The 24,671-nt window shown below is 61.3% G+C and overlaps 1 protein-coding gene across 3 annotated transcripts; it reads left to right on the top strand.

Moving 5' to 3' along the window:
- Nucleotides 1-738: 738 nt before the first annotated feature.
- LOC123350213 (splicing factor U2AF 65 kDa subunit) lies at nucleotides 739-24,671 on the top strand. Of its 3 annotated transcripts, none has more exons than XM_044988672.1 (13): nucleotides 746-912; nucleotides 8,861-8,996; nucleotides 9,581-9,631; nucleotides 11,153-11,182; nucleotides 11,512-11,615; nucleotides 11,779-11,930; nucleotides 12,805-12,921; nucleotides 18,037-18,175; nucleotides 19,472-19,551; nucleotides 20,051-20,173; nucleotides 22,225-22,320; nucleotides 23,441-23,689; nucleotides 24,211-24,670. In XM_044988672.1, exons 1-13 carry the CDS (start codon nucleotides 864-866, stop codon nucleotides 24,343-24,345), a joined length of 1,461 nt encoding a protein of 486 aa, XP_044844607.1. In that variant the 5' UTR covers nucleotides 746-863; the 3' UTR covers nucleotides 24,346-24,670. The 3 variants fall into 3 exon arrangements, with proteins under 3 accessions (XP_044844609.1, XP_044844607.1, XP_044844608.1); XM_044988673.1 differs by having other exon boundaries at nucleotides 750-912; nucleotides 22,234-22,320; nucleotides 24,211-24,669; XM_044988674.1 differs by lacking the exon at nucleotides 9,581-9,631 and having other exon boundaries at nucleotides 739-912; nucleotides 24,211-24,671.

Here is a 24,671-nt window from a genome sequence, read left to right as displayed (position 1 = left end):
GAATGGGGAGCTATGGGGCAGGGGTGGCAATGGGGGCTGGGGGTCACTGGGGAGCTCAGTGGTGGCAATGGGGGGCTATGGGGCAGGGGTAGCAATGGGGGCTGGGGGTCACTGGGGAGCTCAGTGCTGGTCATAGGGGCTGGGGGCAGCTCAGTGAGTGAGGCTGGGGGGTCACTGGGGAGCTCAGGGTAGTTATGGGGTGTGTGGGGCAGGGCTGGCACTGGGTGTGGTCATGGGGGACTGGGGGGCTATGGGGAGCAGTGTGGGGCGGGGTGGCGCTGGGGGTCTCGCTGGAAGGGGCTGTAGCGCTGCAGGGCCGTTGTGGGGCACAAGGGGGACTTATGGGGCTGGCAATGACTGCCCTTTGCCCTATATACCATTTCCGGTCCCACCCGGAAGTGCTCCCTTTCTGGCCCCTCCCCCACATTCCGCGCTCTCTCCTTTCTCGCGGCCGGGGACAGAGCCGAAGCCTGAGGCCCCGTCTCCGGAAACAGCCGAAGCAGCGTCGAGAAGGGGTGGGAGGAGAGGACGGAGCCGAAGAGCTGACGGAAACACACGAAGTCGGAACCCGAGCGTGGGCGGGGTCTCCGAGCAGCGGAGCCCGGAGATCCCCGAGTGATCCGGAGAACCCCGAGCGCGGGGTGGGCGGGACCGAGCGACGGCGGAAATCCCCGTACGCCGGGCGGAAATGGCCGAGTGAGGGCGGAGATCGCCGAGCGCCGGGCGGAAGTGGCCGAGGGGTGACGGAGATCCCCGAGCGCCAGGCGGAAGTGGCCGAGGGGTGACGGAGATTCCCGAGCGTGGGGCGGAAGTGGCCGAGCGGGAGGCGCCGCGGCCTGTGCGGGAGCGAGGCAGGGGCCGCGATGTCCGACTTCGACGAGTTCGAGCGGCAGCTCAACGAGAACAAGCAAGGTGGGGGCGGGGCCGGGCCGGAACCGGGCCGGGGGGACCGGGCAGGGCCGGGCCTGGGGACCCCCAACGTCTGTGGGGCCCGGCCCGCGGCGTGCGCGGGGGGGGCCTTCCCGCCCGCCCCCCGCCCCCCCCTTAGCGCCCCCCCGGGGCCGGCCCCACGGCCCCCCCCATAGCGCCCTCCCCGGGCCGGCCCCACGGCTCCCCCCCCATAGCGCCCCCCCCGGGCCGGCCCCACTGCTCTCCCCCTCCCGCCCCATAGCGCCCTCCCCGGGCCGGCCCCACGGCTCCCCCCCCATAGCGCCCTCCCGGGGCCGGCCCCACGGCTCCCCCCCCATAGCGCCCTCCCCGGGCCGGCCCCACGGCTCCCCCCCCATAGCGCCCTCCCCGGGCCGGCCCCCCGGCTCCCCTCCCCCCCCATAGCGCCCTCCCCGGGCCGGCCCCACGGCTCCCCTCCCCCCCCATAGCGCCCTCCCCGGGCCGGCCCCACGGCTCCCTCCCCCCCCCATAGCGCCCTCCCCGGGCCGGCCCCCCGGGTCCCCCCCCCCCCCAACGCGCCCCCCCCGGGCGGGCCCCACGGCTCCCCCCCCCCCCATAGCGCCCTCCCCGGGCCGGCCCCACGGCTCCCCCCCCCATAGCGCCCACCCCGGGCCGGCCCCACGGCTCCCCCCCCCATAGCGCCCTCCCCGGGCCGGCCCCACGGCTCCCCCCCCCCATAGCGCCCTCCGGGGGCGGGCCCCTCGGCTCCCCCCCCCCTAGCGCCCTCCCCGGGCCGGCCCCACGGCTCCCCCCCCCATAGCGCCCTCCCCGGGCCGGCCCCACGGCTCCCCCCCCCATAGCGCCCTCCCCGGGCCGGCGCCCCGGCTCCCCCCCCATAGCGCCCTCCCCCGCCCGGCCCCACCGCTCCCCTCCCCCCCCATAGCGCCCTCCCCGGGCCGGCCCCACGGCGCCCCCCCCCCCCCTCGGGCCCTCCCGGGTCGGGCCTTCGGCTGCGCTCACCCCCGATAGCGCCCTCGCCGGGCCGGCCCCAGGGCTCTCCTCCCCCCCCCATAGCGCCCTCCCCGGGCCGGCCCCACGGCTCCACCCCGCGCCCCATAGCGCCCTCCCCGGGCCGGCCCCACGGCTCCACCCCCCGCCCCCAAGCGCCCTCCCCGGGCCGGCCCCACGGCTCCACCCCGCGCCCCATAGCGCCCCGCCCCGGCCGGCCCCACCGCGCCACCCCGCGCCCCATAGCGCCCTCCCCGGGCCGGCCCCACGGCTCCCCCCCCCGCGCCCCATAGCGCCCTCCCCGGGCCGGCCCCACGGCGCCCCCCCCCCGCGCCCCACCGCCCCCCCCGGGGGCCGGCCCCCCGGCCCCCCCCCCCCGCGCCCCATAGCGCCCTCCCCGGGCCGGCCCCACGGCTCCCCCCCCGCGCCCCATAGCGCCCTCCCCGGGCCGGCCCCACGGCTCCCCCCCCCGCGCCCCATAGCGCCCTCCCCGGGCCTTCCCCCCCGCTTTCTCCCTCCCGCCCCATAGCGCCCTCCCCGGGCCGGCCCGGCCCCACGGCTCCCGTGCCCCATAGTGCCCTTCTCGCCAGCCCTATGGCTCCCCCCCGCCCTATAGCGGCCCCATGGCTCCCTCCCCGGGTCGTCCCCCCGTGCCCCATAGCGCCCTCCCCAGGCCGGCCCCACCGCTCCTCCCTCCCCGCGCCCCATAGCTCCTGTTCACCTAGTCCCGACACCCTCCTGGGGGCCATAACTTCAGCATCCTTTGCCCCCAGTTCACCATTCCACAGCCTGCCCCATAGCCCCCTTCCAGCCTGTGCTCCCCCAACATCTGAGTGCCTGTCTTATGGCCCCCCACTGCCACTTGGCCTCCAGGCAGCTCTCCTGCCTGCCCCCAACTTCTCCATCCCCCTCCACTTCCCCTTTCCTCTGCCAGTGGCCGCCTCCCTGCCCCATAGCATTGCCCACCCCCAAACTCCTCCACATGCCCTCCAGCAGCACCCTTGCCTGCCCCAGTGCCCAGAACCTGCACACTCCTTGAGTGTCTGCCCCATAGCCCCCCACCAGCATCCTTTTGCCACAGCCCCCAGCATGACCCTGAACTCCCCAACCCACCTGCCCTCCTTGTGCCCCTCTCAATCCATGGCCTCTGCACCCCCATTGGCATCCCGCCAGCCAGCCCCTGCTCCACCCTGTAGCATCCCCTTGGGCAGAGACCCTGAGCTCCATAATTAACCTTAGCAGGCTGGGGGGGGGGTGTGTGCGCCCCTCTCCCCCCTGGGACTGGGGGAGGTCGGGGGAGAGAAGGGCAGGAACACCCCTAATCCCAGCAGACTCAGGCCCCAAAGACTGCGGAAAGAGGGAAGCCCAAAATCACCCCTTTTTCTCCTTATGTTTCCTGCCATCCCCTCCTGGCAAATAAGACCCATGGGGTGGGGAGGGGCACATGTCACCACTGGGGGCATTTGGGGGGGCAGGGCAGGCCTATTGTCCCTGCCCTGCACTTGGATGCTGGGGTGATGGCAGCCGTGGGCACATGTTAGGGGCCAGATGTGAATCTCTTGCCTGTGACAGCATTGGGGAGGAAGCTGGGGGCTGTGGCTTGATCTCTTCAGGGAAATCCCTCCATGGGTTGGTGAGTTTCTCTGGCCCGGGACCTGGCAGAGTTTAAAAAAACCCTGCTTGCCTGTATGATTGATCATCTCCCTTGTGTTAGGAAGGAAGCACATGGGACATCCCGCTCTGGGGTGAAGCTGGAATGATTCCAAGTCCGTCCCTGTCAGCTGAAAAACAGCAAAAAGATTGTGTTTTGGGAGCTTGCTTATGTCAGAGCGGAGGGGCGCTCTGAAGCCAGTAGAGCCAGCATCCTATTAAAAGCATAAAGCCTTTATAAATAACCCCTCAGAGGTGTCGGGTATTATATTCCTCGGCTTGGCAGAATTTGAATCTTACTTTTTTTTAAATTGAGGGATAATAGGGATTATTTTAAAGCATTTTTTCTTACGTTTATTTACATTTTCACAGTTGTGCAAAAATGACGGGGTTTTAACCATTTTTTTTTCAGTGTTTCCTGATGTAATTTTGAGGAGCTGTGAAAATTTATGGGGTTTTACGCATTTTTTTTTCTCTATTTAAATTTCACACTTGCACAAAATTATGGGATTTAAATTTTTCTCTCTCTAAATGTTCGGTAGCTCAAAATGATGAATTTTAAACATGTTTATCTTTTTATCTATTTAAATGTTCACAGTTGCATGGAATTGGAAGAAGTGAACCTTTTTTTGTGCTGATTTACATTTTCACAGTTGTGCAAAAGGATGGGTGTTAAATTTTTTAAATTTATTTATCAATTTAAATTTTCAAAGTAGCATGAAATTAGGGGGGGGGTTAAGCATTTTCTTTTTTTTTTAGATTTTTATCAATTTGAATTTTCATGGCTGGGGCAAGTTCTGGGTGGGTCAGACAATAACGGTCTAACTCCACCATGCGTTTGGTACACGTTGAGGTGGGACCCTGTTCTCAAGCAGCATTTTTCCTACTTTGCTCATCTGTAAATGTCGATCATTGATGAGAAATTTGTGTGTGTGTGTGTGTGTGTGTGTGTGAGAGAGAGAGAGAGAAATAGATGTGTACGGACATTTACCCATGAAAATCTGTATGTACCTGTCCTGGTGGTGCTAGGCGCTGCCTGCGATGGAAAATCAACCCCTGCTAACACAGTCCTGCTCTGACACTAGAGCCCAGTTTTCAGAGTGACAATCGGCGGCTGTAGGGCCATGGCATGGTTGGGGGAAGGCGGTTAAGTCCTGTAAGGATGGCCCAGTGCTTAGGGGATCCATATTCAATTCCCTGCTTAGCCACAGACTCCCTGTGTTGGCAAAAGTCACCTGCATGCCTCAGTTTCCCCGTCCGTATAATGGGGCTAATGCAACCAGCTTCTTTTTATGAAGTGCTTTGAGATCTCCAGCTGAGAAGCGGTAGTTGGGGAGTGATCTGGAAAATTGAGACAATAGCACAGGGGTCGGCAACCTTTTAGAAGTGCTGTGCCAAGTCTTCATTTATTCACTCTAATTTAAGGTTTTGAGTGCCAGTCATACATTTTAACGTTTTTAGACGGTCGCTTTTTATAAGTCTAAAATATATAACTAAACTGTTGTTGTATGGAAAGTAAAGAAGGTTTTTAAAATGTTTAAGAAGCTTCATTTAAAATTAAATTAAAATGCAGAGCCCCCCCGGACCGGTGGCCAGGACCTGGGCAGTGTGAGTGCCACTGAAAATCAGCTCGCCTGCCGCCTTCGGCACATGTGCCATAAGTTGCCTACCCCTGTAATATATCAAGGACCATGAGGCGCTCCGTTACCACAGGTCCTGGGGGCCGGGTAATTACCGTAGCTAGACGCGGGGGTTTGTATAACACCGGAGTCCAGGTGTCCGCCCAGCGCCTTGCCATGAGACCAGCCGATCTCCCTGAGATCAAGCCACGCTGGTAACCCTCTGTGTCACGCCGCCCGGGCTGAGCTGAGCACCCCGGTCCCTAGGACGTCCGGTTGTGACTGAGCTCCCTAGCGATACCGAGCGGGATCAGTAAACTTGTGCAGTCGAGGTCCCAGGGGTGCGGTGGCTGAGTGGTTCAGGAGCTCGGTAACAATCCTGAAGGTTGTGGGGGTGCTTGACCGCCCCCGACCGAACCAGGCTGTGGGGCAGTCAAGGGTGGTCTCTCCCTCGTGTCCCCCATTGGCTCTGAAACCATCCAGCCTGCCCCGCGGCTGCCTGCTGAGTCGTTGGCGCCAGGGAACGCTGACTGTGCTCAGGATCAGCGGATAAAATGGTGGGTGTTCTCCCTGCTTTGTGAATGGGGTGTCAGTGGGCCAGGGGCGCTCCCCTGTTTGTTCTAGAGACAGGATGCAAACCCAGCGGTTCTGGCTGCTTCCTGGACTTGGTCAGTATCATCCCTAGCTCTTACCTAGAGCTTTTCATCGGTAGATCTCAGGGCACATCGCACGCTTTACTGTATTTACGCTCCCAACACCCCCATGTGGCAGCGCTGTGGGGAAACTGAGGCACAGACTGGTTAAGTGACTGAACCAAGGACACACCGGCAGTCTGTGGCGGAGCAGGGAATTGAACCGGGATCTCAGCTGGCACCCTAGCCGCAGGGCCGGCCTTCCCCTCTTGGGCTGGAAACCCACCTCTGGGAGTGTGGATTATCCCTGAGCTGAAACCCCTCCCCTGCCCTAGCTCCCAAGCAGGTGCCAAACCCCTACTCCTCCTCCCTGCCCCGGCTCCCAGGGCTAGGAGCGGGGTGGTTCACGCTCTGCCGCCTGGCCTGCGCAGTTCCAGAGCTCGCCAAGCCTGTCTCCCCAGCCCCCACCGATAAATCTAAACACCCCCCCACCCCCCCGCACATGGCTGGATCAACAGATCTGTCCTCACAAGCGAGGCTTTGTACAGCCCGGCCTATGACGCCAGCCTTTGTTTTCCCTCCCAGCACAGCTGTGGGCTCTTGGCCTGGTCGCTAGCCGGCACCTGCTCTGTTCTGGAGCCTGGGCTCCCCCCGCCCACCCCTGGCTCAGACCATTTCCAGTGTAAAATGCAGAGCCGTTGGGATGTGAGGGCAGGTGGGGTTCAGGACCACTGGGGCTGGGATTGGGGCCCTGGGGGTGTTGCAGGGGCACCTGAGAAACGCAGCCCCGGTGGTTGTCTAGCCCCCCTCCCAGTTTGGTGAGGGAAGTTGAGGCACGGGGCGATGGGAGTGGGGGGGTGTGGCAAAGGGGAGCTAAGGGGCAGGTGGGGGATAAAGAGGGTTTGGGAAGGTATGGGGCAGGTGAGGAGTTGGGGAAGGGGACCTATGGGGCAGGTGGGGTCTAGGGGAATGGGGGCTATGGGATGGGGGTCTGGGAAGCTATGGGGAGGTGGGGGGCTGGGGGAAGCCCTATGGGGGCTGAAGTTATGGGGCACATGGAGGGAAAAGGGGGGCTGGGAGAATGGGCTATGGAGCAGGCAGGGGGCCTCAGAGGAGCTGTGGGGGTGACTGTGAAGCTATGGGGCAGTTAGGAGCCACCCTTGGTGCCCCAGGAGCCCTATGCTGATATATTTGAACAGTGTCTTATTCTTTACCTTCAAACCTTTTAAAAGTCCCCCCTCGAAGTGTAGTTTCTCTAGTAGCAGAGTCTGTTACAAACCCGGAACCCTGACCCCTTTTTCCCCCCATCCGCTGAGATGAGGTTGGTAGGTGCTCGGCGCTGCTTAAAATCAGGCAGGAGGTTCACTCGGGGAGGGGCTGAATCTGGGGCTGGATACGGTGTGGGAGAATACAGCTGTGGCTCTGGGGTAGAGGCACCGTTCAATGTCACATTGACAGGGCAAACAGCAGAGCCAGGGGTGTTTGAGGCAGTGAAGTCCAGTGGTTAGATCACTGGCATATGAATCAGGACTCCTGGGTTCTATCCCTGGCTCTGGGAGGGGAGTGGAGTCCAGTCGCTAGAGTGGGAGAGGAGAACTGGGTGTCCGCACTGTTGGGTTCTGTTTCCTGTTGGGTCAGGTTTACAGACTTTGGTGCCTAATTCACTTAGGCTCTTCTGCCTTCCCTTTCGGTACCTAAATGTGGCCTTTGTTCTCTCTGGGATGGGGGAGGAAACCTTCCTAGCCAGGGGCAATAAAGCAGCAATCAGTGGGGACAGGCAGGGGGCGGGCGAGGAGTTAGTCTGGTGCTCCTACAGGGTGATGGATCGGGTGGGGACGGCAGAATGGGGAGCAATGGATCGGGTGGGGATGGTCGGGGGACGGCAGAAGGGGGAGCAATGGATCGGGTGGGGACGGTTGCGGGACGGCAGAAGGGGGAGCAATGGATCGGGTGGGGACGGTTTAGGGAAGGCAGAAGGGGGAGTAATGGATCGGGTGGGGACGGTCGGGGGAAGGCAGAAGGGGGAGCAATGGATCAGGTGGGGATGGTCGGGGGAAGGCAGAAGGGGGAGCAATGGATCGGGTGGGGACGGTTGAGGGAAGGCAGAAGGGGGAGTAATGGATCGGGTGGGGACGGTTGAGGGAAGGCAGAAGGGGGAGTAATGGATCGGGTGGGGACGGTCGGGGGACGGCAGAAGGGGGAGCAATGGATCAGGTGGGGAAGGTCGGGGGAAGGCAGAAGGGGGAGCAATGGATCGGGTGGGGACGGATGAGGGAAGCCCGAAGGGGGAGCAATGGATCCGGTGGGGAGGGTCGGGGGAAGGCAGAAGGGGGAGCAATGGATTGGGTGGGGACGGTCAGGGGACGGCAGAAGGGGGAGTAATGGATCGGGTGGGGACGGTTGAGGGAAGATAGAAGGGGGAGTAATGGATCGGGTGGGGACGGTTGAGGGAAGATAGAAGGGGGAGCAATGGATCAGGTGGGGATGGTCGGGGGAAGGCAGAAGGGGGAGCAATGGATCGGGTGGGGACGGTTGAGGGAAGGCAGAAGTGGGAGCGTTGGATGGGGGACTGCATGGTAGGTGGCATTGAGGGGAGAGTTGGCATCAAGGTTGTGCCCTGGCATCTAGGGCAGCCTGCCCCTGCTCTATAGGTGCGGCAGGGCGTGTGGGGGGCCTTGTGGTTCTTTGTGGCTGTCTGCCTGGCTGGCTTCTCTATGGGGCTTGCACCACCCCCATCACAAGGCAAAGTGTAGAGTTGCAGCCCCCCCCCCCAAACTACAATTCCCAGCATGCCATGCAGTGTGGCATGGCTGGAGCTGGAGTCTCTGCTGGCTGCACCTCTGAGATGGAGGGGGCGTTGCACGCTGGGAGCTGGAGTCCCCCGCATGCTGCATTAGGCAAACTAGCGCCTGTTATTTGAACTGGACCCACAGCGGAGCCAGGCAAGGCCCAGGCCCCCATGTGGGCAGATCAGTAGCTGGGGGATGGGATGCCAAGAATCGGGGGCAGGGCTCGTGCGTCCCCTGCTAACCCGCCCTCCTCCTCCCCCTCCCTCCCCCGCAGAGCGCGACAAGGAGAACCGTCACCGGAAGCGCAGCCATAGCCGCTCACGGAGCCGCGAACGGAAACGCCGCAGCCGCAGCCGGGAGAGGCGCAACAGAGACCAGCGCAGTGTCTCGCGGGACCGCAGGCGACGCAGGTAGGGAGGGGCGGGCTGAGCCCCAGGCACCCTTCGTCTCCCGCATCCTCACTGGTGCCATGGCCGGCTCGAGAAGCTGGAGGGGGGATGGCTGGCCCCAAGCCGCCAGCCTTGGGAACGGATTTGGGGGTCTGGGAGCCAGGGCTCCTGGGTTCTACCCCCAGCTCTGGGAGGGGAGTGGGGTCTAGTGGTTAGAATGTGGGAGGGGGACTGGGAGTCACGACTCCTGGGTTCTATCCTGGGAGGGGAGTGGGGTCTAGTGGGTTGGAGCCAGGGGGGCTGGGAGCCAGGACTCCTGGGTTCTATCCAATGTTCCCTCTAACTTTTTCCATCCGTGTGCAGGTAATGTGTGGCTGTGCACCACCAGCAGAAACAAAAACCTAGCTAGAATATATTTTTGAAAAGTTCCCCTAGGGATAATTACTCCAGCCAGGACAGGCTAGGCATTTTAGAACTTGCTGTTCTCAAAGAATTAAATTTAAGGCTGAGAGAGAAAAAAAATGATGAAATGCATAGACCAGTCAGAACACTGAAATAACACACTTTGAAAGAGTAACGTTACAGAGAATATATGTGCATTGCAGGAAGAACCAAGAATTAACAACAACAGCAACAACACAAGTATGTGTTGGGAGGTGAGTGTGTCAGAGACAGAGACTGTGTGTGTGTGGTGTGAGAGAGAGGGACAGACGCACAGACTGTGTGTGAGAGACAGACACACACACTGTGTGAGAGAGACTGTGTGTGTGTGTGTCACAGAGACTGTGTGGGTGTGCTGCTGGGGAAGTCTGAGTATGAGAGACCCGTGCGCTCTCTCTTTAAGGCACTTGCTCACCAGAAAGCTGGTTATTTAGGCTGCAGCAGCTCTCCTGCTCCTGCTCTGTGGAGATGGGGTACACGGGTGGAGGGGAGGGACACGCTGAGATTGGGGCCCTCCCCCTGCTCTGCACAGCTAGCAGGAGGGGCCTGCGAGCAGCTGGCCAGGGGTTCCAAGGCAGAGGGCAGGAGCAGCGGGGGTGTGGGGGGCGTCGAGCACATGCCGCCAGATGTGCACGGCTCTGCTAATCAGTTTGTGGCACTTGATTGACTCCTGGGCGGCTGTGCAGCTTAGAGGGAACACAGGTTCTACCCCCTAGCTCTGGGAGGGGAGTGGGGTCTAGTGGTTAGAGCAGAGAGGCCTGGGAGCCAGGACTCCTGGGTTCTCTCCTCGGCTCTGGGAGGGGAGAGGAGCCAGGACTCCTGGGTTCTCTCCCCGGCTCTGGGAGGGGAGTGGGGTCTAGTGGTTAGGGCAGGGAGCCAGGACTCCTGGGTTCTCTCCCTGGCTCTGCAGTAACTTGTTCTGTGACCCGTGTAAGTGTGGGGGGAGACTAAATCTCTTTACCTCTCTCTAGCCTCCCGCCGCTAGGAGGGCAGGGAGAGACTCTGGGCATGTTCTCAGACATCACTCCCCTCTGCCAGGAGTTTTGGGGGGGCCCAGCGCCCTAGGAGTCCAGGCAGCACAGACTGAGTGTTGTGAGGTCCCTCGGGTGCTACTGCAGAGCCTTTTCCCTTTGGGGGACTGACAGGCCGGGGCCAGGACACAGTTAGGTTCAGCGAGACCTGAAAGGAGCCGATAGTAATGCCCCAGAAGCTGTGTGCCAGGGCCCTCCACTGCCTTCGTTACTGCCAGCCGGCGCTGTCCTCTGTCCCCCAGGCGCTGATCTCCCAGTGGCATCCTGGCTGTTTATAAAGCCCGAAAGACGTGGCAATGGCCCTGTAACATGGCCTGAAATTCTTGGGGGTTCGGGGAGGGACAAGACATTCACATAAGCCTGTTTGGGGGTGTGGGGGTTCTCATCTGGAGCTCCCCTGGTTGAGCAGTGGGGAGAGTGTGTTAGACACTTGCTCTGCCCTTAACTGGAAGGGGAATTTTGACAGGGATCTCTGAACCATGTGTCAGGCTTTTGGGGGAAGTCAGCGTAAGATTCCTTCCCCTGTCGGTGAATCAGGTCTCTCTGCTGGCGTTCCTGTAATGCCCCGACCTAGCCAGTTCTCCAGTCACCCCCCGAGTCTCTGAATGGCGAATGCAGGAATGAAATCTCTGAACGACCCTTTCAGCGGCCATAAAGAAGCAGGAAAGGGCACGAACCTGACTTTTGTTTCCCTCCCCTCTGCAGGTCACCCCTAAATCTCGCTGGTCCCTTGAGGTGAGTGCCGTTATCCTCGTTGAACAGGTGGGGAAACTGAGGCACGGGGGGGGACTGGTTTACCCCTAGGGTGGAGGGATTCCGTGTCAGCCACGGTGGAGCATGGCTGCTCCATGCTGCCCCCTGCTGGTCTAGGCGCTCGGCTCTTGCCTCAAGCCGCTGCCGGGATTGGCCAAAAAAGGGGGTAGGGCCTAGTGGGCTGGGAACTCTCCCCAAATCCTGAGGGGTGACCCTGGCTGGGGTTGGATCGTGGTGCAGAAACCGTCGTCCTAGCCCGGGGCCAAACCTCACCCCTCCTGCCCGGTGACACGTCTCTCCTCTCTCGGCAGCCGCTCCCCCCGCCATGAGAAGAAGAAGAAGATCCGCAAGTACTGGGACGTGCCCCCGCCTGGGTTTGAGCACATCACCCCCATGCAGTACAAAGCCATGCAAGGTATCTATCCCGCCTAGGTGCTGTCTGTCCGAGCAGGGTGCAGACCTCTGCTGACCGCCCCGGCCCTCTAGCGCTCTCTCTGCCCCATCGCCCCCCACTCCCCATCGGCGCAGGGTGGGGGAATCGGCTTTTGAACGTGTGGATTGGTGTTTCTCTCTCCTAGCCGCGGGTCAGATTCCAGCCACAGCTCTCCTCCCAACCATGACCCCTGACGGATTGGCCGTGACCCCCACCCCGGTCCCGGTGGTTGGCAGCCAGATGACCCGACAGGCCCGCCGCCTCTACGTTGGAAATATCCCCTTCGGCATCACTGAGGTACTGGTGGCTTCGGCAGCCCGGCTGCCGCTCTCTCTTGTCCGTGTGTCGCCCGCACTCTCTCTCTGCCTGGGACCCGTCGAGGAGCGCCGGAGGATATAACTTTTCTCTCCAAAACAGGGCAGTGCTGGCTGCAGAGGAGAGCGGAATCCACGAAGCGAGGTTGATGCCAAGCGGCTAAACACATAAGCGGCTTCGGGGCAAACACGAACCGTAGCATCTCACTGGGGCCGACCGCCTGAGCTAGGAGGCTGAAGGATATACCGCTCCCTCAGCTGCATTATAACCTTGGGGGGAGAGGGGGAGGATCGGTCCTGAAAGCCCAGGAGGCCTGGGGGTGCCGGGGCGGGAACCGGAACTGTGTCCGTGAACGCTGGTGGGAATCGGTAGCTGCACCTGTCCCGAGTGGGCTCAGGTCTCTATCCCGGTGACCCGTGCAGACGGGTCACTCTACTTACCCCTGTGAGCAGTGCAATTTGGGTCTGTTATTTGCCCTCTTCGCCCCTGGCCGTGGTAACAGGAACGCTGGCGTGGTTTTAACGTCCTCCCCTCCAGCGACTTGCGAGCCCTTTCTTTTAATTTGTGACAGCCGGGGCCAGCTCCCCTTCCAGATAGCGGTAGGGGAAGTGCTCTTTCTTATTATTTGAATTTGACTCTCGCTCAACCAAAAAACCAAGATCAAAAAGTTGTTTCCATTTCTTTTTAAAGTGAAAATTGTGGGGCTGAAATCCCTCGTAGCACAAAAGTTTGCTACCATCATGCAAGGCAAGTAGGCTGTTCCAGTTTTCCCACCTGCTCTTTGCTATCTATTTGAAATTCCGGGCCCGGTGGTGCGCTGCCCTACATCGCTGCTTTCCCCTTTCTCTCCCCGCAGGAGGCCATGATGGATTTCTTTAACGCTCAGATGCGTCTTGGAGGGCTGACCCAGGCCCCTGGCAACCCTGTCTTGGCTGTGCAGATCAATCAGGACAAGAATTTTGCTTTCCTGGAGGTGAGTCGGCTTTCCGTTCTGTCTGTACAGCACCTGGCACGATGAGGCCCTGGACCGTGCCTGGGCTCCCAGGTGCTCCCGTAACATACCTTATTGTCCGATTCCGGTGGCCACAAGTCCAGAAGGATGTTGCTAAACTTGAGAGTGTTCAGAGACAAGCCCCAAGAACAATTCAAGGATTGAAAACCAGACCGTATAGCGACAGACTCCAGGAGGTCAATCTACTTAGCTTGGAGGTTGAGGGGTGACTTGATCCAGTCTCTAAGTACCTAGATGGGGAACAGAGATGTGATCGTGGGCTCTTTAGTCTAGCAGACCACGGTCTAACCTGCTCCAACGTCTGCGGTTGAGGACTGGAAATAAGGCGCACGTTTTTCACCGCTAGGGGAATTCACCCCTGGAGCAAACTACCAAGGGCCGGGGTGGAATTTCCAGCACCGAAAATCCACACTGGCTGTTTTTCGAACCGATCCGCTGTGGTTTGAAGAGGAATTATTCAGAGGTCATTCTCTGGCTGTGTTATGCACTAGATCAGTGGTCCCCAACGCGGTGCCCGCCGGGGCATCTGTGTGTGCTGGCGCCGAAAAGTGGTGACATCAAGAGGCGTCGCCACTGAAATGCCGCTGATTTTCAGCGGCGGCGACTCTTGATGACGCTACTTCGGTGGCATTTTGGCAGCGACGCCTCTTGACGTTGCTGCTTCTCGGCGGCATTTCGGTGGATGTTTGGCCGTCGTCCACGGTCCTCGGTGGCTCGTCATCTGGGGCCCGCCACCCGGGAAAGGCTGGGGACCATTACACCAGATACTAGATCAGGGGTCTCAAACATGCGGCCCGCGGAGCTCTTCCCTGCGGCCCGCGGAGCTCCCCAGGGGAGCTCCGCAGGGGCCCCCAAGAGAAAAGCGGAGGCTCCCGCCTCCGCCCCTCTCCTGGAGCCTCGGCGCATAGAGCGCCGAGTCTCCGTCCGAGCGCCTGAGCCCCGCCCCGATCCGAGCCGCGTGGGGAGGGGGCGGGGCTGGGAGCTCTGGGCTGAGCGCTGCGCTCGGCGTGGAGCTCCCAGCCCCGCCCCCTCACCACGCGGCTCTGAGCCGGACCGCCGGAGACGCGCTCGGGTAAGGGGGGGGCCGGAAGCGGGACCCGCCGGGGCCGGAAGCGGGACCCGCCGGGGCCGGAAGCGGGACCCGCCGGGGCCAGGCCCGGGGCCGGGGCCGGAAGCGGGACCCGCTGGGGCCGGGCTGGGGGGGGGGAAGGGAAGCGCTCAGGGCTGGGGCAGAGGATTAGGGTGCGGGGGGATGAGGGGTTCATGATGTGGGGGCGCTCAGGGCTGGGGCAGAGGATTACGGTGTGGGGGGATGAGGGCTCTGGCTGGGGCTGAGGATTAGGGTGCAGGGTCCTAGTGCCTGCCCTCCGCCAGTACTGGCAAGGCAGGCTTCCCTTACCCTGAGCCTCTCCAACCCCAAACCCTCAGCCCCAGCCAGAGCCCTCATTCCCCCCGCACCCGCAGCCTCAGCCCCAGCCCTGAGCACCCCCACATCATGAACCCCTCATCCCCCTTCACCCTAATCCTCAGCCCCAGCCAGAGCCCTCATCCCCCCACACCCTAATCCTCTGCCCCAGCCCTGAGCGCCCCCACATCATGAACCCCTCATCCCCCCGCACCCTAATCCTCTGCCTCAGCCCTGAGCGCCCCCACATCATGAACCCCTCATCCACAGCCCTCACCCCACACTCCAAACCTCTTCCCTAGCCCTGAGCCCCCTCGCATCATGAACCCCTCATCCACAGCCCTCACCCCACAGCCCAACCCTCTTCCCTAGCCCTGAGCCCCCTCCTGCATCATGTACCCCTCGCCCTCAGCCCCACAGCCCTCACCCCTGCACTCCCTCCTATCCCCAAACTCCGTCCCAAAGCCTGCACCCCCACCCCCTGCCGCAGCCTGGAGCCTGCATCGAGCACAGAGCCTGCATCCAGACCCCCTCCCCCACCCAAACTCCCTCCCAGAGCCTTAGGCAGTAAATCTAAGTGCGTGTTTTGTCCTTTGAGTGAGGTGCATTACTGAGTGTATATATTTATTAAAACTGCGCGCGCTTAGGGGAGGAGGTGGAGAAGAGACAGGGCAGGGGCGGGGCCTCATGGAAGGGGTGGATTGGGGGTGGGGCCAGGGGCAGCAAGGGGGCGTGTCAGTGATGCGGCCCTCGGGCCAATGCACTAGTCCTCATGCGGCCCTCGGGGTCATTTGAGTTTGAGACCCCTGTACTAGATGATGACAGTGGTCCCTCTCTGGCTACTGAATCTGGGAATCCCTTCTGCGTTGGTGAGAGCCGGATTGGATCCCCCGTGGGCTGTTCTGGTGAGACGGCAGATTTAGTCTCTCTGGAGATGGTTCAAAGGTGAATTGGTCCTCAGCTTGCAAGCACCTCCCTTGAGAGGAGACTTCTGCTGGCAGAGGACCCTTCAGTCTAGCAGAAAGAGGCAGGACCAGGAAGATGAAGAGACAGATTCAGGGGCCCCGGGAGGAGAATGGGCCATTGGTGCAGTTGACCGTGGGGTGGGGTCTCTCGGCCGGTTAAAATTCAGACCGGATTCTCCTTCTGAAAGCCCCTCTCGAGCTCCCCCCTGAAATTGCAGATCAGAAATACCAGGCTGGAAGGGACCTCGAGAGGTCATCGAGTCCAGCCCCCTGCACCGAGGCAGGACCAAGCGTCCCTAGACCATCCCTGATGGGAGTTCGTCCAACCTCTTCTTAAAAACCTCCCTAGGAAGCCAGTGCAACCCCCCGGCCAGTTAGTCCCCACTTTGTAGCTCTGCTCTGGCTCCCCCTCGCCGAAGGGAAGCACTTTGCGCTTGTCTTGGTTGGATTTCGTCGCGTTGATCTCAGACCCAGTTGACAGTTGTTTGGAATTCTGACCTCCAAAGCGCTGGTGACCCCTCCCTGCTCGGTCTCATCCGCGGATTTTCTAAGCGCGCGCACGCTCCACTCCGTTATCCAAGTCACTAACGAAAGCGTTGCCTAGGACCGGACCCAGTACTGAGCCCTGCTTGACAGGCCGCCCGGTTTGACAGCGACCCACTGCTAGCTAATCAGAGTGCCGGTCTTTGAACCAGGGGTGCACCCACTCCTTTCCCTAGTTTGCTTGTGAGAATGTCGTGTGGGACTGTGTCAAAGCTTTGCTAAATCAAGATACTTCACCGCGTCCCCCTGTCCGGTAGGCTAATAATCCTGCCAAAGAAGGAAGTTAGGTTGGCTGGCAGGATTTGTTCTCGCCGAGTCCATACTGGCTATTCCTTATAGCCCTGATACCCTCCAGGTGCTGACAAATTGTCTGTTTAATCATTTTGGTTTCATAATAGGTTGTAGGATCAGCTCTGGGTTCACTGGGTGAGGTTGTCTGGGCTTAGGCCAAACCTTGATGATCCCAGTGGTCCCTTCTGGACGTGGGAATCTGTGAAAGGGGACGTAGAGTCCATGCTCCAGGATGTTATGTGATTGCAGCAGGGACAGGAGGAGGATTGCACCATGGGCCGTAGTGCGTTATGGGTGGGTGTTGTCGATGAGGCACGGATGCAGGACTGGATCTAGTCTGTCCTGGGGGGAGGGAACTGGATTTAGTGGTCTGATATGGGGCAGCATGGCAGTGGGATTACTAGCTGAAGTGGCCTGTAGCAGGAAGCTGGGCCCCACCGGTAGCCGGTGGAACTCCTTGCCGCATGATGGGACTGAGGCCAGGATCCGTTCAACATTTGGAAGGAGGATGAGACATTGGTGGGGATAACGGAACGTCTGCCGTGTGCAAGGGAGGGAGTGTGACCCAGAGCCGGTAGGGAAAAATGTTTCCTCCTCCCTGGAAAGTTTCTGTTTTCAGCAAATATTTGGATACCAAAATATTTTGGTGGAAAACTGAAATATTTCAATGCTGAAAGGCTGCTGCGGTGCCTCATGGGAGTTGTAGTTCAGGGGATGATTCATGCTCCCATTCTCCTTTATACCCTGGGCCACCTTTTTGGACTCCATCTCCCATGATGCACCCCTGTTGTCCTCTTGGAGAGGGGAAGTAGGGCATTATGGGAGTCCCTGGCTGTGTTGTTCCATGGGTGGTGTAGTTTGGCCAGAAGGGACCCAAGCCTGTAGATGCAAATAGGGGCTTGAGGCAAGGGAACTACAACTCCCATGGTGCACCATGACCTATCCTCTTGCATTGGGAAGGCAGTGCATCCTGGGAGTCCCTGGCTGTGATGCATCATGGGAGATGAAGTCCAGCTTGTAGAGGTGAGCGGTTTCTGCTTGCCTGGAGTCTACACCAGCGTTAAATAGGAATATTTTGGTTTTGGGGTGTTTGGGTTTTGTGTCTAAACATTGTGGTTTTTTCCCCCCCGGGAAGCAGGCGCTTCTTGTGCAAAACTTTGTTTTGCCAAAATCACTGTTCTCTGTGGAAAATCAGTTTGGGTGGAAATCTTCTCCCCAGCTCTACACCCCACCCTGTCCCGGGGCGTCAGCCGACCACTGCGGCTACGTCTGCATGGGACAGCTGGCCCGGGCGTGAGCAACCGCACCGCTGGGCCCGGGTTCCAGGGGGCTTTGTGCGGAGACGCGCTAAGATTTGGAACTTGTCTGGCCTGCGGGGGAATTGTGGGAAGGTCTTGGAGGGTTATCGGCGCCCGCGTGACTTAGCCCCTCCTGGGTCAGGGAACTTGGCTTCTAGCGCGGCCCCCCCCCCCCCCCCCAGCTGGGTCATGGGAGCTTTGACTTCAGGCACCAGGTCAGAGGGTTTTCTGTGTGGCTGGTAGGGGGACTTGGGTCAAAACCCTGCTCAGAGCCTGGATTAAGACGCGCACACCCACCAGCGATGGGTGGGACAGCGCTCCCTCCAGGGCCAGGTTATTCCGGACGTGGCCAGTAGGGGGCATTGTGCAGCAGGCAGTTGACACAACAAGGGTGTCACGTCCCTTGGCGGCTCGTTTTCGGAGACTGGGTTACGTGGGCAGCGGTCCCGCTCGGGGGAGGGGGGGCGCAGATCTGGGCCGAATCATTGGCGGATTGCGTGAGCTCAGGGGCTCTGGGCTGCGGTGCCGATCGGGCGTCCGTGTCCCTCATCGGCTTCCCCTGGCTCTCCTGCAGTTCCGCTCAGTGGACGAGACCACCCAGGCCATGGCATTCGACGGCATCATCTTCCAGGGGCAGTCGCTGAAGATCCGCCGCCCCCATGATTATCAGCCGCTGCCCGGCATGTCTGAGAACCCATCTGTCTACGTGCCAGGTGAGTAGCCCCCCCTGCCCCGGTGTGGGGCCAACGGGTGAGCGGGCCTGCACCTTCAAAAGAAATCTGATGAGGTTCAACAAGGACAAGTGCAGAGTCCTGCACTTAGGACGGAAGAATCCCATGCACTGCTACAGACTAGGGACCGAATGGCTGGGCAGCAGTTCTGCAGAAAAGGACCTAGGGGTTACGGTGGACGAAAAGCTGAATATGAGTCAACAGTGTGCCCTTGTTGCCAAGAAGGCTAATGGCATTTTGGGTTGTATAAGTAGGGGCATTTCGAGCAGATCGAGGGATGTGATCATTCCCCTCTACTCAGCACTGGTGAGGCCTCATTTGGAGTACTGTGTCCAGTTTTGGGCCCCACTCTACAAGAAGGATGTGGATAAATTGGAGAGAGTCCAGCGGAGGGCAACAAAAATGATTAGGAGGCTGGAGCACATGACTTATGAGGTTGAGGGAACTGGGATTGTTTAGTCTGCAGAAGAGAAGAATGAGGGGGGATTTGATAGCTGCTTTCAACTACCTGAAATGGGGTTCCAAAGAGGATGGATCTAGACTGTTCTCAGTGGTAGAAGATGACAGAACAAGGAGTCTCAAGTTGCAGTGGGGGAGGTTTAGGTTGGATTTTAGGAAAAACTTTTTCACTAGTAGGGTGGTGAAGAACTGGAATGCGTTACCTAGGGAGGTGGTGGGATCTCCTTCCTTAGAGGTTTTTAAGGTCAGGCTTGACAAAGCCCTGGCTGGGATGATTGAGTTGGGTTTGGTCCTGCTTTGAGCAGGGGGTTGGACTAGATACCTCCTGAGGTCCCTTCCAACCCTGAGATTCTATGATTCTCCCAGAGCGCACTGGGGCAGGGGAGATCCAGCCGCGTGCCCAGTTCTTCCCTAGACACGTGCTGCGTGGCATCGTAACGTACGCCCGGCTGGGTGTGGGGCAGCAGGGCAGGGAGCCCAGGATTGGGGAGGCCGGAGAAAGTGGAGGGAGGGACCAGACGCCCCTGGTAAGTCTGAGTCCAGGAGTCCACCAGGGGCTGGTTATGCAGGACCCCTCGCCCGGCGCTGGGACGTGGCACCTCTAGGGAGAGTTGCAGGGCTGGTAATAAAGGGACCCCTCACCCGGCGCTGGGACATGGCGCTTCTGGTGTGGGGCGCGGGCTGTGACTACAGGGTGGCCCTGTGGGACGAGCGGGGGCTGCATTGTTGTCCCGTGGGGTGTGGCTGCCTGGCAGCCGCTCCGGAGCATGCAGGACGGTGTGGGACCCCCATCTGTTCCCTTCCCTCTCCCCCCGGCAGGTGTGGTGTCCACCGTGGTCCCAGACTCGGCTCACAAGCTCTTCATCGGGGGTTTGCCCAACTACCTGAACGACGATCAGGTGAGCACGGGGCAGCGGGCGGCCTCCCTTGGCCAGGGCCTGGATCCACCCGGGGCCGCTTCCCCCCCGTGGGGCACGGGGAAGGGGCTTTTCCCCACGAGTAGCTCCAGCCGCGGATCCCAGCTCTCAACACCCATGTGCTCTGGCTTGAGCCCGAGCTGCCCTCTGAGAGTGGGGCTGATGCGAAATCTTTGCTGGGGAGGGCTTTGAATGACGGGAGGCGGCGTTCAGCCCTCGTCGTGCCTCGCCAGACCGGCGCCAGGCGCTGCCTGGGCATCCAGCAACCGAGACCGGGGGGGGAGCATCGTGCCAGGTGCCACCCAGCAGCCAAACCCCGGGGGTGCTGCCCGGGCACCGTGCCAGCCACCCCTGCCCCAAAGAGCTCCTGGGCTAAACAGACCAAGGGTGGGGAGGGGAAACTGAGGCAGGGGAGGCGTGCCCCCAGGCGTCCTCGCTGCCCGCCCGCCTCACCCTGCCCTTGCCCGCCCGCCCCCCCCAGGTGAAGGAGCTGCTGACTTCGTTCGGGCCCCTGAAGGCCTTCAACCTGGTGAAGGACAGCGCCACCGGGCTCTCCAAGGGTTACGCCTTCTGCGAGTACGTGGACATCAACGTCACAGACCAGGTATTTTCCCAACTCCCCCCTCCTCCGCCCGCCTCTCCTCGCAGCTCCGCCGCCCTCCGAGGGGCCTGCGTCCGCCCGCCCGCCCAGCCAGCCGTGGGGTGTGTGCGTTCTCCTTTGGCCTTTGCTTTTCTTTGGTTTGATTTTTTCCTCCTCCCCTCCTTGAGCAGGTGAATTTTTTTTTCCCTCCACCCCTAGGGAGCGCCAGCCTTTCTCTCCTTTACAGCTCCGGGGGCCCCCCTAGGCCGCGCCTCGTCGCTGTGATCGCCTCGTTTTCTCTCCCCCCCACCCCCTTTTTCCCCCCCTTCTCCCCAATCTTAGCCCGAACAGCGGCCACAAACCAATCCGAAGACCCCAGCTCTGCTCTGCCCATGCAAGCCGGTAAGATCCCCCCCTCGCCAAATAAAACCCCCCCATCAGATCCCGCTGTGGCCGGGAAGCCTCCCCCTCCCCCTGTAGCCGCAGCTGCCTCCGGCGCCGATCCTGCCTTGCCCGCGTCGCTCGCAGCCTTATAGAAATCTCTTCGGACTTTCTATATAACGGTGTTTTCTCTTCTCCCGCTGTGCTTTTTGTTACAGCGGGGGGAGGAGGAAGAGACCCGTAGCAGCAGGGGCCCTCTGTGCGCTGCATTCCCAGCGGTAGTTGTTCAAATGCAAGTATATATATATCTCATTTTTTTTAATGTATTTTTTTTTTGGATTTTAAAAAAAACAAAACAACAAAAAAGCAAAAAATGAAGCAACCAACCAAACCGCCCTGCCCCCCCCCCGCGCCCCTTCAAATCGCCCCCCCACACACAAAAAGTCAGCCCCGGCGCTGGCGGGAGAGGGGCCTCCTGCCACAGAGAAGGTCCTTAGAGGCGCGTAACTTCATAACCCCCCCCCTCCCCAAAAGTCTTCCCCCACCCCCACCCCCGGAGGGCTTAGAAAGAGCTGGTCTAATGGTGCATGCTGGGTGCGAGACCTCGGCGCTGGGGTGACGTGCGAGAGGGTGCGTGCGTGTGTCTGTGTCTGTGTCGTCCGGCCCCCAGCCCGTCTTTCAGGCCTGCCCCCCACTTCCTGTCCCCAACCTGTCTGTGCCCCACAACCCCTTCTGTCCCTGCGCCCCTCTTTCCACTTCCTGTCCCAAACCTGACTTGGGTCTGTCCCCAGCCTGTCTGGGTCTCTGTGGGCCTCCCTCCCCCCCCACTTCCTGTCCCCAGCCAGCCCTTCCTGTCCCCAGCCTGTCTGGGTCTCTGTGGGCCTCCCTCCCCCCCCACTTCCTGTCCCCAGCCTGTGCCCCCCGCCCCCTTTCCTGTCCTTTGAGCCCCACGGCGCCCCCACTTCCGCCCTCGGCCTGTGTTTTGGATCTTGGTGCGCTGCCCGTTCCTGGCAGGAGCCTGACTTGGGCCCCATCTTTTGGGCACATGCCTCCCCCGCCCCCCACTTCTGTTCCCAGCCTGTCTTGGGGCTGTGCCCCCTCTCCACTTCCTGTCTCAAACCTGACTTCAGCCTCTCTGGGTCACCGTGCTGTGCCCACCCCCTCCCACCCCCCCCCCCACTTCTTGTCCCCAGCCTGTCTGGGGTCCTGCCGCCCCATCCTCAACTTGGTCGTGAGCCTGCCCGTCCCCAGGCGCTCTGTGCTCCTGCCCCCACACCTGGCTTTTGGGGGGCGGGGCGCCCCCTGCTGCGTGGGGAAGTGCAGCGAGGTTGCGCAGTCGGTGGAGAGGTTCCCCTGCCGGCCCGCCGAGGGGGCGTCCGTGGCTGGCACCCGGCCCCAGCGCCCCCCCGCTGCCCGTGCACCCGCGGCCCAGGAGGCCTTCAGAGACGCAGGTAACGCAGCGCCCCCCGGGGGGGGCAGGAGAGCCTTCGGAGCCGGCCGCTCCTGCCCTCCCAGCGCCAGCCCACCGCGTAGGCCGGGCGCCCCGAGGGCGGAGGAGAGCGGCGTGAGTGTGTGTGTGCGCGCGCGCGGCCAGCTGTCCGGCGCCCTTCGCGTCTGGGCTGATTGCAGCGGGGGGCCGGGGGGAGGAGCCGCCCGCTCCGGCGCTGCGAGCAGCCAGATTCATTTCCCCTCTGATTTCGAAGGCCATCGCCGGGCTGAACGGCATGCAACTGGGCGACAAGAAACTGCTGGTGCAGAGAGCCAGCGTCGGAGCCAAGAACGCCACGCTGGTGAGCTGGGACTCCTGGGGTCTCTCCCCGGCTCTGGGAGGGGAGTGGGGTCTAGTGGTTAGAACCAGGACTCCTGGGTTCTCTCCTCGGCTCTGGGAGGGGAGTGGGGTCTAGTGGTTAGAACCAGGACTCCTGTGTTCTCTCCTCGGCTCTGGGAGGGGAGTGGAGTCTAGTGGTTAGAGCAGGTGGGCTGGGAGCCAGGACTCCTGGGTTCTCTCCTCGGCTCTGGGAGGGGAGTGGGGTCTAGTGGTGAGAGCAGGTGGGCTGGGAGCCAGGACTCCTTGGTTCTCTCCCTGGCTCTGGGAGGGGAGTGGGCTCTAGTGGTTAGAGCAGGCGGGCTGGGAGCCAGGACTCCTGGGCTCTCACTCCAGCTCTGGGAGGGGAGTGGGGTCTAGTGGTTAGAGCAGGTGGGCTGGGAGCCAGGACTCCTGGGTTCTCTCCTCGGCTCTGGGAGGGGAGTGGGGTCTAGTGGTCAGAGCAGGCGGGCTGGGAGCCAGGACTCCTGGGTTCTCTCCTCGGCTCTGGGAGGGGCGTGGGGTCTAGTGGTTAGAGCCAGGACTCCTGGGTTCTCTCCTCGGCTCTGGGAGGGGCGTGGGGTAGAGCGAGCGGGGTTGGGGTCCCAGGCTAGCTCGGCCCTTTGGTCTGGTCTAGTCTAGCGATTCCCAGGCTCCTAGAACGGGTGGGGCAGTTTTCCTTGCAACACTTGCCTTTTCTCTGCCCCCTCCCGTCCCCAGCTGAAAACGTGTTGCTTTTTCTCCGGTTGTTTTGGGGTGCCAGGGCCGTTTCCAGGGGGTCCCATTGGGTATCTTACTGGAGAGGCCGGGTGGGGGGTGATTTCAAGTGCCTCATGAGGCTTCCAAGTTGGTTAGGATGGGGGAGCCCTGCAATGGGCTCAGGCTCTCGGCAAACCCAGGCCATGTTAATTGGCTCAGGGGAGCTCGCCCTGTTCCCAGTGACGGGCTCAGGCTCTCGGCAGACGCAGGCAGCGTCCCGCCCCCAACCTCGAAGAGCCGCCAGGGGTGGGGTGGCCGCCTCCCTGAGATCCCGGTGGTGGGGGCGAGGTCAGAGGCCAGGATCAGCAGGCCGGAGCGTAACCCCCCCCCCGCCCCCGTCTCCGCAGAGCACGATAAACCAGACCCCGGTGACGCTGCAGGTGCCCGGGCTGATGAGCTCGCAGGTGCAGATGGGCGGGCACCCCACCGAGGTGCTCTGCCTCATGAACATGGTGCTGCCCGAGGAGCTGCTCGACGACGAGGAGTATGAGGAGATTGTGGAGGACGTGCGGGACGAGTGCAGCAAGTACGGGGTGGTCAAATCCATCGAGATCCCCCGGCCTGTCGACGGCGTCGAAGTGCCTGGCTGCGGCAAGGTGCGTGGGAGTGGGGGCTAGTGGGTAGAGGGGGGGGGTGTGGGGCTGGGAGTCAGGACTCCTGGGTTCTCTCCCTGGCCTTGGGAGGGGAGTGGGGTCTAGTGGTTAGGGGTGGGTGGGTGGGTGCTGGGAGTAGGGATGCCTGGGTTGTCCATCTTCCCCCCACACACACACCCAGCTCTGGGAGGGAAGTGAGGACTAGTGGTTAGAGCGGGGGTGGGGGGCTGGGAGTCAGGACTCCTGGGTTCTATCCCTGGCTCTGGGAGGGGAGTGGAGTCTAGTGGTTAGAGGTGGGTGGATGGGCACTGGGAATAGGGATGCCTGGGTTGGCACAGGAGGGCTGGGAGTCAGGACTCCTGGGTTCGATCCCTGGCTCTGGGAGAGGAGTGGGGTCTGGTGGCTACAGCAGAGGATGGGGGGGCTCCCGGGGTGGGGGAGTGGGATAAGAGCCAACCTTGGCCCCCGCACCCTCATCTCCACGTCCGGCTGGCGCCGTAACCCCCCCCTTCCTCTCCCCCCAGATCTTCGTGGAGTTCACCTCGGTCTTCGACTGCCAGAAGGCCATGCAGGGCCTCACCGGCCGCAAGTTCGCCAACAGAGTGGTGGTGACCAAGTACTGCGACCCCGACTCCTACCACCGCCGCGACTTCTGGTAGCCGCCGGGCCGGGCCGGGCCGGCCCTTCGCCCACGCGGCGGGTTTCTATTTTATGGCCAAAATGGTTTGGTTTTGTTTTTTTTCCAATTGTTTTCTGCCCCCTCCCCAAAAAGAAAGACCCCCCCCCCCCCCCCGATTTCCCAGCTGACGGCTGCCAGTGATGGTTATTCCGTAGTAGAGACGTCTCCTTGCGCCTTTCTCTCTGTGCCGTTGCGTATTGGCTGAGAAGGATCTCCTCGTTCGGCACCCCCCCCGCCTGTTCTGTTATCCCCCCCTCAGTGTACGTATGGAGTGTGCCCTCCCCCCCCCTTTTATTTCCCGTCGTA

This window comes from Mauremys mutica, chromosome 15 (assembly GCF_020497125.1).
Source record: "Mauremys mutica isolate MM-2020 ecotype Southern chromosome 15, ASM2049712v1, whole genome shotgun sequence".
In the NCBI taxonomy this organism is placed as follows: domain Eukaryota; kingdom Metazoa; phylum Chordata; order Testudines; family Geoemydidae; genus Mauremys; species Mauremys mutica.
The sequence above is the reverse complement of the archived record's forward strand: the minus strand, read 5'-3'. Positions and strand labels throughout refer to the sequence as shown.

Excerpts from the sequence above, each read along its gene's own strand:
- LOC123350213 (XM_044988672.1), top strand. The coding sequence starts at position 864 with ATGTCCGACTTCGACGAGTTCGAGCGGCAGCTCAACGAGAACAAGCAA. Across the intron at positions 913-8,860 it reads GCTCAACGAGAACAAGCAAG|AGCGCGACAAGGAGAACCGT; the intron begins GTGGGGGCGGGG and ends CCTCCCCCGCAG. Across the intron at positions 11,183-11,511 it reads AATCTCGCTGGTCCCTTGAG|CCGCTCCCCCCGCCATGAGA; the intron begins GTGAGTGCCGTT and ends CTCTCTCGGCAG.